Here is a 15298-nt window from a genome sequence, read left to right as displayed (position 1 = left end):
TTTTCTGTCCTATTGCATTTTCCCGCTACTCTCTTCATCAAACCTAGCGTTAAATCACTCGGGTTTAACTGCTTCTTCAGTCTTCATTTCCTTATGAAGGCTCCAATGTCATGTAAACCTTACCTAAAATAAATGTGTATGCTTTTCTCTTGCTGACCTGTCTTTTGTTACAGGACTGAGAACTGAGGAAAGGAGAGGAAAAAGGCATCTTTTCTCTCTCACAAAGGATGAAGGTCTCTTGTGCAAGAGACATGGGCCGTGTACAAGAGAGTACTGCGGAGGGTCACTTTAGACTAGGTCTGCGGTCCCCTAGAGCAGCAGGTCCCCTGAGATAAGGCCACAGTGTTGCCAGATTCCTGGGGCTGAGGAAGGAGCAAGCAATGAGTCCAAAGAAAAGGACATTAGCTCTCATCAGAATAAAAGCAAGTGACTGTGATCAGGGTGGGGTCTCTAAAGGACGCCTTTGAAAGCACTTGAAAGAGAATGAGCTTTGACACCAGCAAATCCCAAAGCAACAATACCTGTTTAGGAAGGGCTTTCCGGCCCTCATTTCCTGTCCTTCATCCCAGTCCTCTAACCCAGAAACCGGTTCCTGGACAGAAAGAGAGAAAAAACCCACCATGGCCAAACTGCCTTCTTCAGTTGTTGGCTTTCTACCCGGAGCAGGCCTGGGCCAGGGAGGCAAGAAGCTTCAACTTCAACAGGCTCAAAGGTCTGTTTGGGCATGTGACTGCAGGCTTTTAATGCTGACCTAACACTATGTTTTGTCACCTGAAGCAACCACAGGACTTTTTCTTACTTAAGAGTGAGAGAAGAGCAGGCTGAGTTAGGCCCACCAGAGGTCTCATCCAGGGGCAGAGGCAGAGCTAACCCTACAGGAAAGGGCAAGTGGGCGATAAAGATACCCACTGGCTGTGCTCATCAACACGACAGTCACAGTCAGGAGCCCCCAGCGACACAGAACTATTCTTTCCCAGTGGAATTCCACCTTCTCATAACAGATCTTCAGGAGATGGGCCCCCACTTCACAGGAGGAATCAGATGGGTCAAAAAGCAATCTCTTCCTTCTTCCAAGGTATCTGTTAGGGGTGGCTCAATGATCCAACTGAGGTCAATTCCTGGAAAGGTTTGTTGAGGTCTTGGAGCAAGTTCTTCCTCTATGTTCCGAGAAAGCTCAGGAGCCAGAAGAATCCCACATCATTTAAAGGCTTATTCTGCAGTCATGTCTGGAGGCAGCAAGGAGAAAGCACCAGGAGGAGGAAGCACCCTGTGTCACAGGGAGGTACAGGGACACGACTGGGACATGGCTGCGGGCAGCCGGGAGGAGGTATGCCGCCAGGCCTGGTAGCAAGGCACTGGAGATGGGGAGCTGTTACAGGAAGAAGCCAATTCTGACTCCATGTTGGAAAGTGTTTCTTTGACTTGGTTTTAGTTGCTGCTGTTATTATAATCATAAAGGCCTGTCTCAAAGGACCCTACCCCTGGGCCTGGCTGTTAAAACTGCCTTTGTTCAACTCATAAAGAGATAAATCTGACCCCGCCCACCTGTGAATGGCCACAAAAAAAGAAGAGATTAACACATCCCTTTCCATAGCCTGGCCCTTCCTTGAGATGTTTTGCAAGACTGAAGACCCTTTCCACTTCACTTCCTCCCTGCCTCTCCCTCTCTATTCTGCCTTTTGATTTCAGTTCCCCATTGCTTCTCTCTCTCTGGCTCTGTAAAAGAACCCGCATCTAGACCCCAACAAGATGGTTATTTTGAGTCTGCCATCTTCTCAGTCAGCTGGCTTTCCAAATAAAGTCGTATTCCTTGCCTCAACAGCTTGTCTCTCAGATTCACTGGCCTATCATGTGGTGAGCAGAGCAAGCCTGAACTTGGTAACAGAGTCACAAGCATCAGGATGGGGGTCTGAAACTGACAACCCTGCCCAAGAGAAGACAGCCAAGGAGCAAAGCCTGGGGAGACCCAGCATTAAAGCCTGAGAAAGAACAGTGAGTGGAGGAGGAGAAAGGGGGTGGGGGGGAAGGGGGGGTGGTCTTCTTGAAGAAAGAGGGAGTGAGCATTTCTATATGCAGGGGGTGGCAGATGCTGCAAAAAGGTTGGGTTAAGTTTTTCTCTCCTAATTTACTATTTAATGTCATTAATAAGGTCAACACTATTTAGACCTCAAGAGTCAGTCAAGCTGAATACAACTATTACCCATTAAAAATATATATTGAATTGTTACTAAAAGATTATGAGGGCACACTGCACTGTTTAACAAAACTCCACATTAGTATGCCCACCCAGGAATACAAGTTTCACAGATAATAACAACATGATATTAAAAATGAAAAACATGGTAATTTAACAACATGACATTAAAAATGAAAAACGGAAACAACCCACTTTCACATCTCCCAGAACAAGGTAAAGGGCTAAAGGCCATCACATTCACAGGGTCCATGTGTCCATGCTAAGGCCAGGGAAAGGAAATGGGCTTTGTCTCAGCCAGGCTAGGACGCCTGCTGCTCTGGCGCTGTTTTGACAGCAGCCTCCTAATCTCCCTCTGGGGAGCCCCTCTCACTTCACCTGGTTTAGCTGAAACTGACAGTCCCCCCTATAACCGGAGCTCCAGGGATGATCCAGGAGGTTAACGAGGGAACAAGGGTACCCACTCCCCGGCGAGGCAGGCCGTCCTGGGTCTAGCTGGCGCTGATGAGGAAGGTTACTAAATTGGAAGACTAGCTGCCGGAGTTGCTGCCAGCAACCTCGGCTCCCATACGGGGAAGGCCTGTCAGAACTAGACTCACTAAACCCTGCAGAGCAGGAACAAAGAGTACTGATGATAACATTCAAGCACCTCGATCTGATCCTGCCAGAAATTTCACCCTATATTTTTCAATTATAAAAAAAAAATTTTTATAATTTTTTCCTAACCCAGGTCTGAGGTGGGATTCTCTCACCTGCAACCAAGTGCTGCTGGCTAATACCAGCAACAATTTAAAACCCCTAATAATTCAAAAAGAAAAGGCTCCCACCTCCTTGTAACAGTCTCAACTTCCCCTAGAATGTTTCGACCCATAATCCTCTTCCCCTCCTCTGATTTTCTAAGCCATTGTTGTGTACCTACTCAGGCTTTCAATTACCTACTCTCTTGTATTGTTACTCATAGGTGTATCATGGCCTCATCTCAACCTGACAAAGATGGCCAAGGATGAGCTGTACAAAATTCTTCATATCTGACAGTATCTTCCACTATGTAAGGTACAACTTGATCAATCATGTCTGAGAAATAAAAGGCAAGTACAGACGATCTGCATCAAAATAGAAAACTTACCTTTACTGGAAATGAGCTTCAAGAGATGTTGGTTAAGATCACCCCAATTCATTCATTCACCCATCAAGCATTTATTTGGCACCTATTGGGTACCAAGCACTTTTGAGGTGCTAAGAATACAGCAGGGAAAAATGACAAGGTCTCTGCTTTGACAGCAAGAGTATGTATCTCTTCCAACCCCCACCCCTCCGCCCCGCCGCCCCCACAAAAGATACCATTTAAAGAGGCTCAGTATGGGAATTCCTTGGCCATTCAGTGTTAGGATTCTGTGCTTTCGCTGCCAAGCACAGATTCAATCCCTGGTCAGGGAACTAAGATCCTGCAACCCTTGTGGCATGGCCAAAAAAAGAGGCTCAATGCAGCCACTGGCATTTTTTCTGTAGCACAAACTCCATTACATTATAATTCATGCTTCCCCACGTGAAACATCCAATAAATGTAAATTCACAGAACATTAAAGAAAAAATGCAGATGTCAGAAATCCAGTCTAGAAATTTTAAACCGTTTTTAATAATGAAAGTCTTCTCCACCCCCAAAAGGAATCTACACAAAGCAATAGCACTGAGGGTCAGTTTCTGGTGGAGCTAGAAGCAGGCCAGAGGCTGCCTCCCAGTTCTAAGGCCAGGTTCCTATAACTTCACCTACTTCTTGCCTTTGGCAAAGAACATAATCAAAATGTATCTGTTTAATGAGGGAGCTAATCAAATACAAACAACTAATTTCTTTCTTGAAACTAAGCCAGTATGAGAAACTGGAGTTGGACCCAGTTTTCAGTCTTCTTTTTCACTGAACAGTATCTAACTAATTCAGAATGATAAGAAGGCAGGTGAACAAAAGAGAAGGAGAGAGGCCAGGGAAAAGTTACTGCCCCACACGGGCAGATTCTATCTGAACTTGCCTGACTTGCTCATTGAAGTTCATTTTTGGATACTTCTTTGTTTCCATACTTAGGAATATATCACTTCCTCAGACACGTAAAGGAAGTGATCTATTTTATACACATGCATGCACACTGATACTCACATACCCAGAGGTGATCTACAACCCTTTATTCACAATCTGAAAATCCAAAAAGCTCTCAACACTGTAGATCTTTATTTGGCAGCAAAACCTGACCTGACCTCATTTGGTGGCAAAACCCGACCTAAACTGACTTGAAGCTATTTATAGTCTTTATTTTCCTCACTGACTGTGAATACTCACACGTTTCATTCTAAAAGATACGAAGGTAATTCAGTAGAATTTTCAGATATGGGATTGTGGATTTGCATATAAAATGTACTAAATAATAATGATGACCCTGAAATAACATCTTTTACTTCAAAAGCAAGTGTTAAAGTCTACACAGGGACTTCCCTGGTGGTCCAGTGGTTAAGACTCTGCACTTCCACTGCAGGAGGCACAGGTTTGATCCCTGGCAGGGGAACTAAGATCCCACATGCCACCTGCTGCTGCTGCTGCTGCTAAGTCGCTTCAGTCGTGTCTGACTCTGTGCGACCCCAGAGATGGCAGCCCACCAGGGTCCCCCGTCCCTGGGATTCTCCAGGCAAGAACACTGGAGTGGGTTGCCATTTCCTTCTCCAATGCATGAAAGTGAGAAATGAAAGTGAAAGTGAAAAGTAAAAGTGAAGTCGCTCAGTCATGTCCCATAGTCCAAAAAATAAAGTCTACACAATATCAACAGAGGACAAACATTTAAAATCAGAAGTCTCTGAGCTAAAAGGGATAATCATTCATTTATACATGAGGAAACTGAGGCTCCCACAGGGCACATGTCTTGCCCAGATCAACTAGTTTACCTGCTACCATCACTGAAGGCAGTGCACTTCAGTGGACATTGGTACCTATCCAGAGGGCCCTCCCTGTGGGTTTGGATTGGGTTCTGCTTTTGTTCAATCAGAGTTCCCAAGGTCTCTCTAGAAAGTACTTGACTCAAAGGGAAAACATATATATATATATATGCTTTTAATACTTCCTTCCCTCAATTCCATTTTTCTTCCTAAAAATTTGGACGAGTGTACAAATGGCTTATCAAAAGGTAGCAGCCAATACCACTTACCCTAAGAGAGAAAAAAGCGATGAGTTCATAATTAACAGTTATCTTCTTCATCCTTCTATCCATTACAATTGGTGAAGCTATTATTAAGTTGGTAATATTAACTGTGTTGGCTTTCCAGGTGGCTCAGTGGTAAAGAATCTGCCAAGCAGGAGAGGTGGGTTTGATCCCTAGGTTGGGACTATCCCCTGCAGAAGGAAATGGTAACCAACACCAGTCTCCTTGCTTGGGAAATCCCATGGACAGAGGCACCTGGTGGGCTACAGTCCAAGGGGTCACAGAGTCACAACTAAACTACCACCACCATTTACTGTATTATGAGTGTATTCTACTTCGAAGATCTGTTTCAAATTAAGTACTAAGGGCGTAAGATAGTTGGTGACAGTAAAAACAGCAGCTGTAGTTCTACCACTTAATGAGAGCCTGTCAAGTGCCAGGAACTAAAAGGTCTTTTGCAGACATGACTTATTTGATCCTCACTATTCCCAGGTGGCACTAGTGGTAAAGAACCTGACCTGCCTGCCAATGCAGGAGAAGGAAGAGACAGGGGTTCGATCCTTGGGTCAGGAAGATCCCCTGGAAGAGGGCATGGGAACCCACTCCAGGCAGTATTCATGCCTGGAGAATCCTGTGGACAGAGGAGCCTAGCAGGCTACAGTCCATGGGGTCACAAAGAGTCAGACACGACTGAAGCAACCTAGCATGCATGCATGAACTCTATGAAGAAAGTAATTCTGCCTCCTTTTTAAAGATGAGGAAGCTGAAGATGGGAAAGGTTAAGTATCCTTTTGAAGATCATACAAGGGATAGCACAGGCTATTTGAGAAACCACAGACACAAGCTTAAGTGTTCCAAACTTTAAGATCTATGGCCATTTATAGACTTTCTTTTGGTAAATAAATAACCAGGTGTGGAACACACAAAATTTAAAACTTAAAAGTACTCAGGCCAAAATAACCTTGATAGGGCCCACATGGAGTCTCATTGATAAGATGGCTAGTTATGTCGACCTTGCAAACGAAGAATAAAATCACAATGATCTGTGTTCAGTTCAGTTCAGGAGTAGCCATCATAGTCAACTAAAGAGTCCAAAATGCAGTACTTGGATGCAATCTCAAAAACGACAGAATGATCTCTGTTTGTTTCCAAGGCAAACCATTCAATATCATGGTAATCCAAGTCTATGCCCTGAGCAGTAACACTGAAGAAGCTGAAGTTGAACGGTTCTATGAAGACCTACAAGACCTTTTAGAACTAACACCCAAAAAAAGATGGTCTGTGAGACTGACCAAATTGCCCAAATGGCATCCTGTTATCTCACTGGTGCTTATTTTCTCAAAGCTGCAAGACCACCAGTTTCCAGACTTCTGGCTATGTGACCATCCCTTCAGAGACTTTTTCATTGGTGGGGTATAAGAAGGACTCCGTCAGAAAGGGAGAACGCTGGTTCTCCTTAAGAGCCAGTCACCCTCTCTTTGCCCTCTAATAAATTTCCTTTTCTTGCCTGACTGCCTGGCTTGCTCTCTTTTTCTCTGCACTCGCTTTACATTCTGTTGCCAGAACCCAGGAGGGAAGATCCACCGCAACTGAGTGGTCCCCTCCCTTGGACCTTGCCGAGAAACTGAGATGAGCTCCTGGACGGGACTCTCCACTTGCCTTACTGGACTGACATACACACACCGGCCCACATTTCATCCATCGGTTACAAGGGTGAGTGAAATCCTGTTCCCTCAGATCCTCTCTTGTGCCTCTTTTCCAAGCCCCAGAGCTAGGTGGGAGGATCCCCATGGCCCTCGGCCTTGCGCCCCGTCTGACTTTGAAATAGGGAACGCCCGTTCCAAAGCAGACTATTATTACTCTCTGAGAAAGTCCTGAGAAGGGGGAAACCTTTTCTCTCGGACCTTTCTCCTTGCTTTCTCTTGCCTTTGTCTTAGCTCCCTATTCGGCTGCAATGGGAAATTCTCAATCCCAGCCCTCAAAATCTACTCCTCTAGGATGCCTACTCCGAAACCTAAAAGCTTCAGGCTTCCACGGGGAGATAAGACCAAAAAGACTTATTTACTATTCTAACACTGTTTGGCCAGAATACAGACTTGATAACAGGTCCCAGTGGCCAGAAATGGAACTCATGATTATAATACTCTATGGGACCTCAATGGGAGAAGGCAATGGCACCCCACTCCAGCTTGCCTGGAAAATCCCATGGACGGTGGAGCCTGGTAGGCTGCAGTCCATGGGGTCGCTATGAGTCAGACACAACTGAGCGACTTCACTTTCACTTTCCACTTTCATGCATTGGAGAAGGAAATGGCAACCCACTCCAGTGTTCTTGCCTGGAGAATCCCATGGACGGGGAAGCCTGGTGGGCTGCAGTCCATGGGGTCACACAGAGTCGGACACGACTGAAGCGACTTAGCAGCAGCAGCAGCATGGGACCTCGATAACTTCTGCTGCCACAATGGCAAGTGGTTAGAAATCCCTTATGTTCAGTCTTGCTTTGCTCTTGGCTCTCAACCCTCTCTCTGTGAATTCTGTCCTATTTCTCAAATACACCTAGCCCACTCTGGGCCACATCCTCCTAATACAATGTCTCCCGATCCCTGTTCAGACTTTTCTTCTTCTTCCTTAGACCGTTCTGACCACAGCCCACCCCCTATAGCTCCCAATCCCCTTGCAGCCACTCCAGATCCAGTTCCACAACCTCCACCTTACGTCCCTCCCTCCCTCTTTCTCAAGTCACAGCTCCCAACCCCACTCCCCAGCCTGGGCCTGAGATAAGCTCTAAGACCTCAGCCCCACCCTCTACCCTGAGGGTCCCAAGGCTTTACCCAGACCTCCCTAGATCCCCTCCCAGTACCCAGTCTGAACTTTAAAATAGGAAACTTCACTCAGGACCCCACTCCTTCCCCTGCCCTCCCCCCACCCCGCCTTTACAGGAAGTTCACATCCCATTCTCCCTTACCAACCTATCTCAGATTGAAAAGCGTCTTGGCTCCTTCTCCTCAGACCCAGATAATTATCTAAAAGAATTCAAGTATCTTACCCAGTCTTATGACTTAACCTGACATGATATTTGCATCAGCCTTTCCTCCACTCTTCTCCCAGAAGAGAAGGAATGAGTATGGCAAGCCTCCCAGGCGCATGCTGATGAGATACACAGGACAGGTGACACTGGGCCTGTAGGGACGACATCTGTCCCCCAGAAGATCCCAACTGGGACTATCAGGCAGAGACATCTGGATGAGCAGCCCGTAATCACATGGTTGCTTGCCTCATTGTGTGCCTTCAAAAGGCAGGGCATAAAGCCATCAACTTTGATCAGCTCCAGAAAATAACTCAAGGGCTAGATGAAAACTCAGCACAATTTCTAGCCAGGTTAATGGAAGCTACAAAAATATACAAAATTAGACCCCACTTTAGCAGGGGGCACCATTGTCCTTAATACCCATTTTATCTCCCAGTCATCCCCAGATATCTGAAAGAAACTAAAAAAGGCAGAAGGCCCTCAAACCCCTCAACGAGACCTTTTAAATTTAGCCTTTAAGATTTTCAATAATTGGGAAGAACAGGCAAAGCTAGAGAAGGCCCAACGAGATCAGGCCAAATACCACCTTTTAGTCACTGCCCTACATGGCTCCAAGCCTCATCAATCAACAAAGAAAGGAAGCCACCTGGGCCCTGCTTCAAATGTGGCAAAGAAGGCCACTGCGCCTGCTCATTCCTAAAGCCAAGGCCCCCTCCAGGTCCATGTCCCAGCTGTGGCATAAAGGGATATTGGAAGGTCGACTGCCCAAATCCCCCTCCAGGGATCCCTCCTCCTGGTCCTGGGCAGGAGTCCTCCAACCCAGCTCTGCCCAGCCTTCTCGGACTCTCCACTTTAGACTGAAGGTACCCAGGGCCCCAGACCCCGACTCTCACCACCTCTACGGAGCCCAGGGTAACTCTTAAACAGTGGCAGGTAAGCTGATCTCCTTTCTCATTGACACGGGGGCCACTTAGTCTCCTATGCCTGCCTACTCCAGAAAAACCAAGGTCTCTCAGGTCTCTGTTATGGGGGTTGACAGTTTAATATCTACACCCCAAATAACCGAGCCTCTACCTTGCACACTTCAAGATAACCCATTTTCCCATTCTTTTCTCATACTCCCAAAATGCCCCACTCCTATTCTTGGGAGAGACCTTCTCTCAAAATTCAAAGCCTCAATTACTATCCCAAGCCCACCCTCTAGCCTGGTTACTGCTCCTTAACACCCACCACTTCTGACATTCATCTACAACAGGCTCCTTTCTGTTTTTCCAGACAAAACTCTATGAACAATTCTTACCCCCAACTAGGAACTATACCGCCACACCTCTGTAATCGTACTTCACATCTCTCCTTCCCTTCAGGCTGATCTGTCTATCATGTCTCAGGAACTGCAAGACATTCGCTTACTTTCTCAGGGAGACTCCCTTCTGCATATGGTGTAAATACTCCTCTTGCAGGGGCTACACTGGTGAGTTCGCTGTCAGTTTCGGAGACTACTAACAATTTCCCAGAAAGACTCCTATTTGCTATTGATTTCAGCTGTTGTCTTCTTACTCCTGGGATATTTTTCTTATGTGGAACCACTACTTATTTATATCTTCCCACTAACCGGACAGGAACATGCACCCTGGTATATCTGGCCTCAGGTATTTTATTTCTATTGCTCCTAACAATCAGACCCTTCCTATCCCACTAACTCATAACTGACCCAGATGGGCAATTCAATTCATTCCTCTATCAATTGGTTTAGGAACAGCCGCTGGGATTGGGAAAGGGACCGCAGGACTCACAACCTCTTTTAATTATTATCAAAGCCTTTCTAAAGACCTCACTGACAGCCTAGAAGAAATAGCTAACAGCCTTATCACTATCCAAAACCAGCTAGATTCCCTGGTAGCCGTGGTCCTCCAAAACAGAAGAGGATTAGATCTCCTCACAGAGAAAAAGGAGGGCTATGCCTATTTTTGGACTTCCCTGGTGGCTCAGACGGTAAAGCGTCTGTCTACAATGTAGGAGACCCGGGTTCGATCCCTGGGTCGGGAAGATCCCCTGGAGAAGGAAATGGCAATCCACTCCAGTACTAATCCCTGGAAAATCCCACAGAGGAGCCTGGTAGGCTATAGTCCATGGGGTTGCAACGAGTCGGACACGACTGAGTGACTTCACTCACTATGCCTATTTTTGGAGGAAGCCTGCTGTTTCTCCACCAATAAATCAGGCATTGTAAAGGAAGCAGCAATAAATTTGACAAACAGGGCCTCGAGAATACGCCAATACCTCAGTAATTCATGGGAAAACTGGGTAAGCAATTGGAATTGGATGCCCTGGGTCCTACCTTTTCTAGGCCCTCTCCTTCTACTTGCCCTTATTCTAACTTTCAGCCCATGTTTAATGCATCTTTTTTCAAAATTTCTTCAGGACCACTTACAAGCCTTCACCAACTGAACTATCCACGAGCTACTTCCAACTCATTCGGATTATCAAATACTTCGACCCCACACAAATCCCCTTGACCCGCATTCCAGCCTTTTCTTACCTTACCCCCAGGAAGCCTCTGTCCCACAGGAAGCAGTTACAGATGACTGACCTTCAGCCCTTATCCTAAATCAAAAGGCTGGAATGATAGGGCCTACATGGGGTCTCATTGATAAGATGGCTCTTTATGTCGACCTTGCACAAAGAATAAAATCACAGTGATCTGTGGGACTGACCAAACTGCCCAAATGGCATCCCGTTATCTCACTGGCGCTTATCTTCTCAAAGCTGCAAGACCACCAGATTCCAGACCTCCGGCTACATGACCATCCCTTCAGAGACTTTTTCATTGGTGGGGTATAAGAAGGACTCTTTCAGAAAGGGAGAATGCTGGTTCTCCTTAAGAGCCAGTCACCCTCTCTTTTCCCTCTAATACATTTCCTTTTCTTGCCTGACTGCCCGACTCACTGTCTTTTTCTCTGCACTCGCCTTACAAATCTTCTATCAGCAATAGGACACAACGAGGTACACATACGATCACTGTATTAAGGTGCAATACATGAAACAAAACAGAACAGCAGGTGGTATAATATTAGGTACATATTTCACACTTAGAGGTCTGAGTCACTTTCTCAACCCTTACTTAATAAGACTTATTTTCATCAGCCCCTAGACCAAGAACTACTAAAACTGGAAACCTGCAAACTGTCCCATATAATTTATTCATTCATCAGACAAATATTTAGACTGTATACTCTGGCATTACCTGGCACAGCGCCTGGTCACAGTGGTTAAAGACTGCACCCTCTCTTATGGAGCCCAGAATCCAGCAGGAGTCCAGACTTCATGCTGGAAATGTACATATATTCTGTGTACATAGCAAATGTATAATGTGGCATTTCTGAACAGCACTCTGTTCATTTTAAAACGTTTTGCAACCTCTTACCCACCCACCCACCCCCAAAAATACATATATATATTAAAACAAAGAGATGGATTTATAACAACCTGAAAACACAACTTTCTTCCAGTTGCTACGGCCACATTTTAAAATGGAGTGTTCTCTAAAATCACATCCAGGTACACTTTCAGTTCTCACCTACTCATAGTCTCCTACACATTTGTTTACAACAAAGGATACTATACTGGATGGTCAATCGTGAAATAACTATCCAACCTCAACCAAAGGGCTGTTTCACTCAAGAAAATGTTTAAAGTCCATATCCAGAGGGGCACAAAATCTATTAAACCTGGGTGTTTCCACCTGCCAAACCTGTTGCTTGGACCCTCTGGGGTTTACAGTCATACCGAGTTACTTTATGCATTATCAACTGTGAGCAGATTAGGAAAGGTTGGGCTAGTGTGATCCGGAATCTAAGTTATTAGCATATCCCGTGACCTGAAGGCTTGTGAGGGTTCCCAAGAGATCGGGTGCTGGAGTCCAAGATGGTTAAGGGCGTCATGGTCACATGAAGTCAAAGCCCTAGCCTCAGCTATCTCCTGATAGAGAAGAGCAGGACCTGTCAGGGGCGCTCCCACACCAGTGTATGTACATCTACCAGTACAGCCTCTAAAGGTTAACAGATTAAGCTGTCTCAAATAAGACAGCAAAAATGTAAGGGGAAAAAAAAAACCTTTCACGTGTAAGTCCTTTAAATTTGGGGCCAGTACACTCTCCCCACAGCAAATTCACGGGCCAAGAAAACACCCTTCTTGGACAAAGTTTTGAGATCCGGGAAGAAACGGGATTAAGAATATAAAGCGCCTCTGTAAAGGGAAAAGGTTATAAGGGTGACACTAGAAGAGGAAGCCGCAGGAGGGGCAAGGACTGAGAATTCGGTAAAATTTAGGAACTCTGGGTCCCGGGAGGGGGGCTGCGTGCCGAACCAAGGCCTTAGGGAGAAAGTCAAATGACTTGGGGTCCCTGCTGAAGGTACCTGGGGGGAAAGGGATTCCGCAGAAGGAGCGCGGATCTCCCAAACCGTCGTGAGGCGAGATCTGGACCCCAGATGCTGACGCCGCAGCCCGGAGAGGAGCTCTGTCCGAGCTGGCGGCGCCCCCGAGGGAAGGGCAGGCGCTGGGCTCATCCCTGTGTCTGCAGGGAGGATGGGGAGGCAAGAGTGCAGCGCGCCGGGGCCGGGACACCGCGCGGTCGTGCCGGTCCAGGGAGCCCTGGCAAGGGCTCCCGCGCCGCTACTCACCTCTCCGAACTGGAAGGCGGAGACGATGGTGACAACGACGCCCACGAAACAGACGTAGAGCCCATACCTGTGGGACAGGCAGGTATAGGTCTGTCTCTGCAAGAGCTTGAGCAGCATCACCCTGGCCGCCGCCACGCCGCGCCGTGCCCGGGGAGTCGGAGACGCCGCCGCTGCCGCCTCAACGAGCCGCCATTCCGCGGCCCCCGCAGGGCCGCCGCGCTCAGGTCACAGCCTCCGGCCGCCGCGCATTGCCGCTCCGGGGACCGACGCCCGCTCGGCTCCACGCCGCGGCCGCCGCTTCCGGGAGCCAGGAACCCACGCCCTCCTAGCGGCGGAGGCGGTCGCGCGGCCCCCAAGGCAGCCGGCGCCGCCCCAGTATAGCCGGGCTAGAGACGGCGGCGGCGGCGGCGAACGGGCCGGCAGCGCCACCTGGAGGGCGGAGGGGCGGAGGACAGGCGCGAGCCCCCGTGACTACGCGTGCGCGGTGCGCTCTTCGGGCCTGACAGGGATCCTTGAAACTGAGTTGTGCCGGCAACCGGACTGAACAGGCCTCTGTAAGGAGGCCGTGCCCTAGACAGTGCTGCACGGGCACCAGTGTTTTTATGCACAAAAACCTTCCTGCATTTACAATGATTGGCAAATCATGGTTTTTCACAACGCCAAGAGGAAAAGCTGTTATAGATCTCTTCCCCTCCTGCTATCTAACCGTATTGTTGAAAGAGGAATTTGGAGGACTCAGTTCAGTTCAGTTCATTCGCTCAGTCGCTCAGTCGTATCCGACTCTTTGCGAACCCATGAATCGCAGCACGCCAGGCCTCCCTGTCCATCACCAGCCCCCAGAGTCCACCAAAACCCATGTCTATTGAGTTGGTGATGCCATCCAACCATCTCATTCTCTGTCAGCCCCTTCTCCTCCTGCCCTCAATCTTTCCCAGCATCAGGGTCTTTTCAAATGAGTCAGCTCTTTGCATCAGGTGGCCAAAGTATTGGAGTTTCAGCTTCAACATCAGTCCTTCCAATGAACACCCAGGACTGATCTCCTTTAGGATGGAATGGTTGGATCTCCTTGCAGTCCAAGGAACTCTCAAGAGCCTTCTCCAACACCACTAAATGTGCTAAAAATTCATTCATTCATTCATCTATTTATTAAATACGTATTTAGTGTCCAGTATCTGGCAGGGTGCTTGGTGTCAGGTATTCAGAAATGAACTAGAGGGAATTCCCTGGCTGTCCAGCGATTAGGACTCCTCCCTTCCACTGCAGTGGCCTAGGTCTACACCCCTGGTTGGGAAACTAAGATCTCCCAGGCCCCCATGTTGTTGTTGTTGTTCAGGCAGGGCCAAAGAAACAGTCAGAAATGAACTAGATCTGGCCACTGTTCCCAGAGAGAGTCTAGTTGGGAAGACAAACACAGAAACCACTAAATACTATTTTAAAAAACAAAAACGTTGTTACAACAGACGTTGTGCCATGTATTGGATGGGAACCCATACAAAGGAGGTCAGTTATTTCTACTTTGGCACCAGATGATTTTTAAGAGGGCCTTCAGGTAGAAGAGGGGGTGTGGACAGTATCCATGCATGCAATGCTCAGTCGTGTCTGACTCGTTGCAACCCCACAGACTGTAGCCCACCAGGCTCCCCTCTGTCCTTGGGATTTCCCAGGCAAGAATACTGGAGTAGGTTGCCATTTCCTACTCAAGGGGATCTTCCCGACCCAGAAATTGAACCTGAGTCTCCTGTGGCTCATGCATTACCAGGTGGATTCTTTACCACTGAGTCACCTGGGAAGCCTGTGGACAGTGTTGTTGTTCAGTCGCTCAGTTGTGTCCAGTTCTTTTCACCCCCATGGAATGCAGGTTTCCCTGTCCTTCATCATCTTCTGCAGTTTGCTCAAACTCATGTCCGTTGAGGCTGTGCAACCATCTCATCCTCTGTCATCCCCTTCTCCTCCTGCCCTCAATTTTCCCCAGCATCAGGGTCTCTTCCAATGAGTTGGCTCTTCGCATCAGGTGGCCAAAGTATTGGAGCTTCAACTTCAGCATCAGTCCTTCCAATGAATATTCAGGCTTGATTTCCTTCAGGGTTGACTGGATAAAACCAGAGGACTTAAGTCTCAAGGGGTTTGAAACAACAATATTTCCTATCAGGACACACAGTTTTCTCTTTCAACATTTTATTAACACTCCTGGTGTCTCTTTCCACCCCTCATCCCAAGA

At 47.4% G+C, this 15298-nt stretch overlaps 1 protein-coding gene and 1 long non-coding RNA gene across 4 annotated transcripts in view; one reads left to right on the top strand and one right to left on the bottom strand.

Annotated features, from left to right (window-relative positions):
• GNPTAB (N-acetylglucosamine-1-phosphate transferase subunits alpha and beta) overlaps positions 1-13441 on the bottom strand; it is an 85444-nt gene extending 72003 nt beyond the window's left edge. The window contains exon 1 of one of the 2 annotated variants that reach the window (XM_025283627.3): positions 13081-13441. In XM_025283627.3, coding sequence (XP_025139412.2) covers positions 13081-13197 — 117 coding nt within the window. In that variant the 5' untranslated portion in view covers positions 13198-13441. The remainder of the gene's footprint in view (positions 1-13080) is intronic. The other variant, XM_025283629.3, reaches the window with a different exon arrangement.
• On the top strand, positions 1240-10931 carry LOC123333241. Of its 2 annotated transcripts, XR_006550468.2 has the most exons (4): positions 1240-1327; positions 1823-1992; positions 6937-7086; positions 10823-10931. It is a non-coding gene; the product is annotated as an uncharacterized LOC123333241 (long non-coding RNA). The 2 variants fall into 2 exon arrangements; XR_006550467.1 differs by lacking the exons at positions 1240-1327; positions 1823-1992; positions 6937-7086 and adding exons at positions 9208-9334; positions 9766-9872.
• Positions 13442-15298: the final 1857 nt, after the last annotated feature.

This window comes from Bubalus bubalis, chromosome 4, assembly GCF_019923935.1.
Source record: "Bubalus bubalis isolate 160015118507 breed Murrah chromosome 4, NDDB_SH_1, whole genome shotgun sequence".
Classification (NCBI taxonomy): Eukaryota; Metazoa; Chordata; class Mammalia; order Artiodactyla; family Bovidae; genus Bubalus; species Bubalus bubalis.
This window is presented reverse-complemented; position numbering and strand designations above follow the sequence as displayed.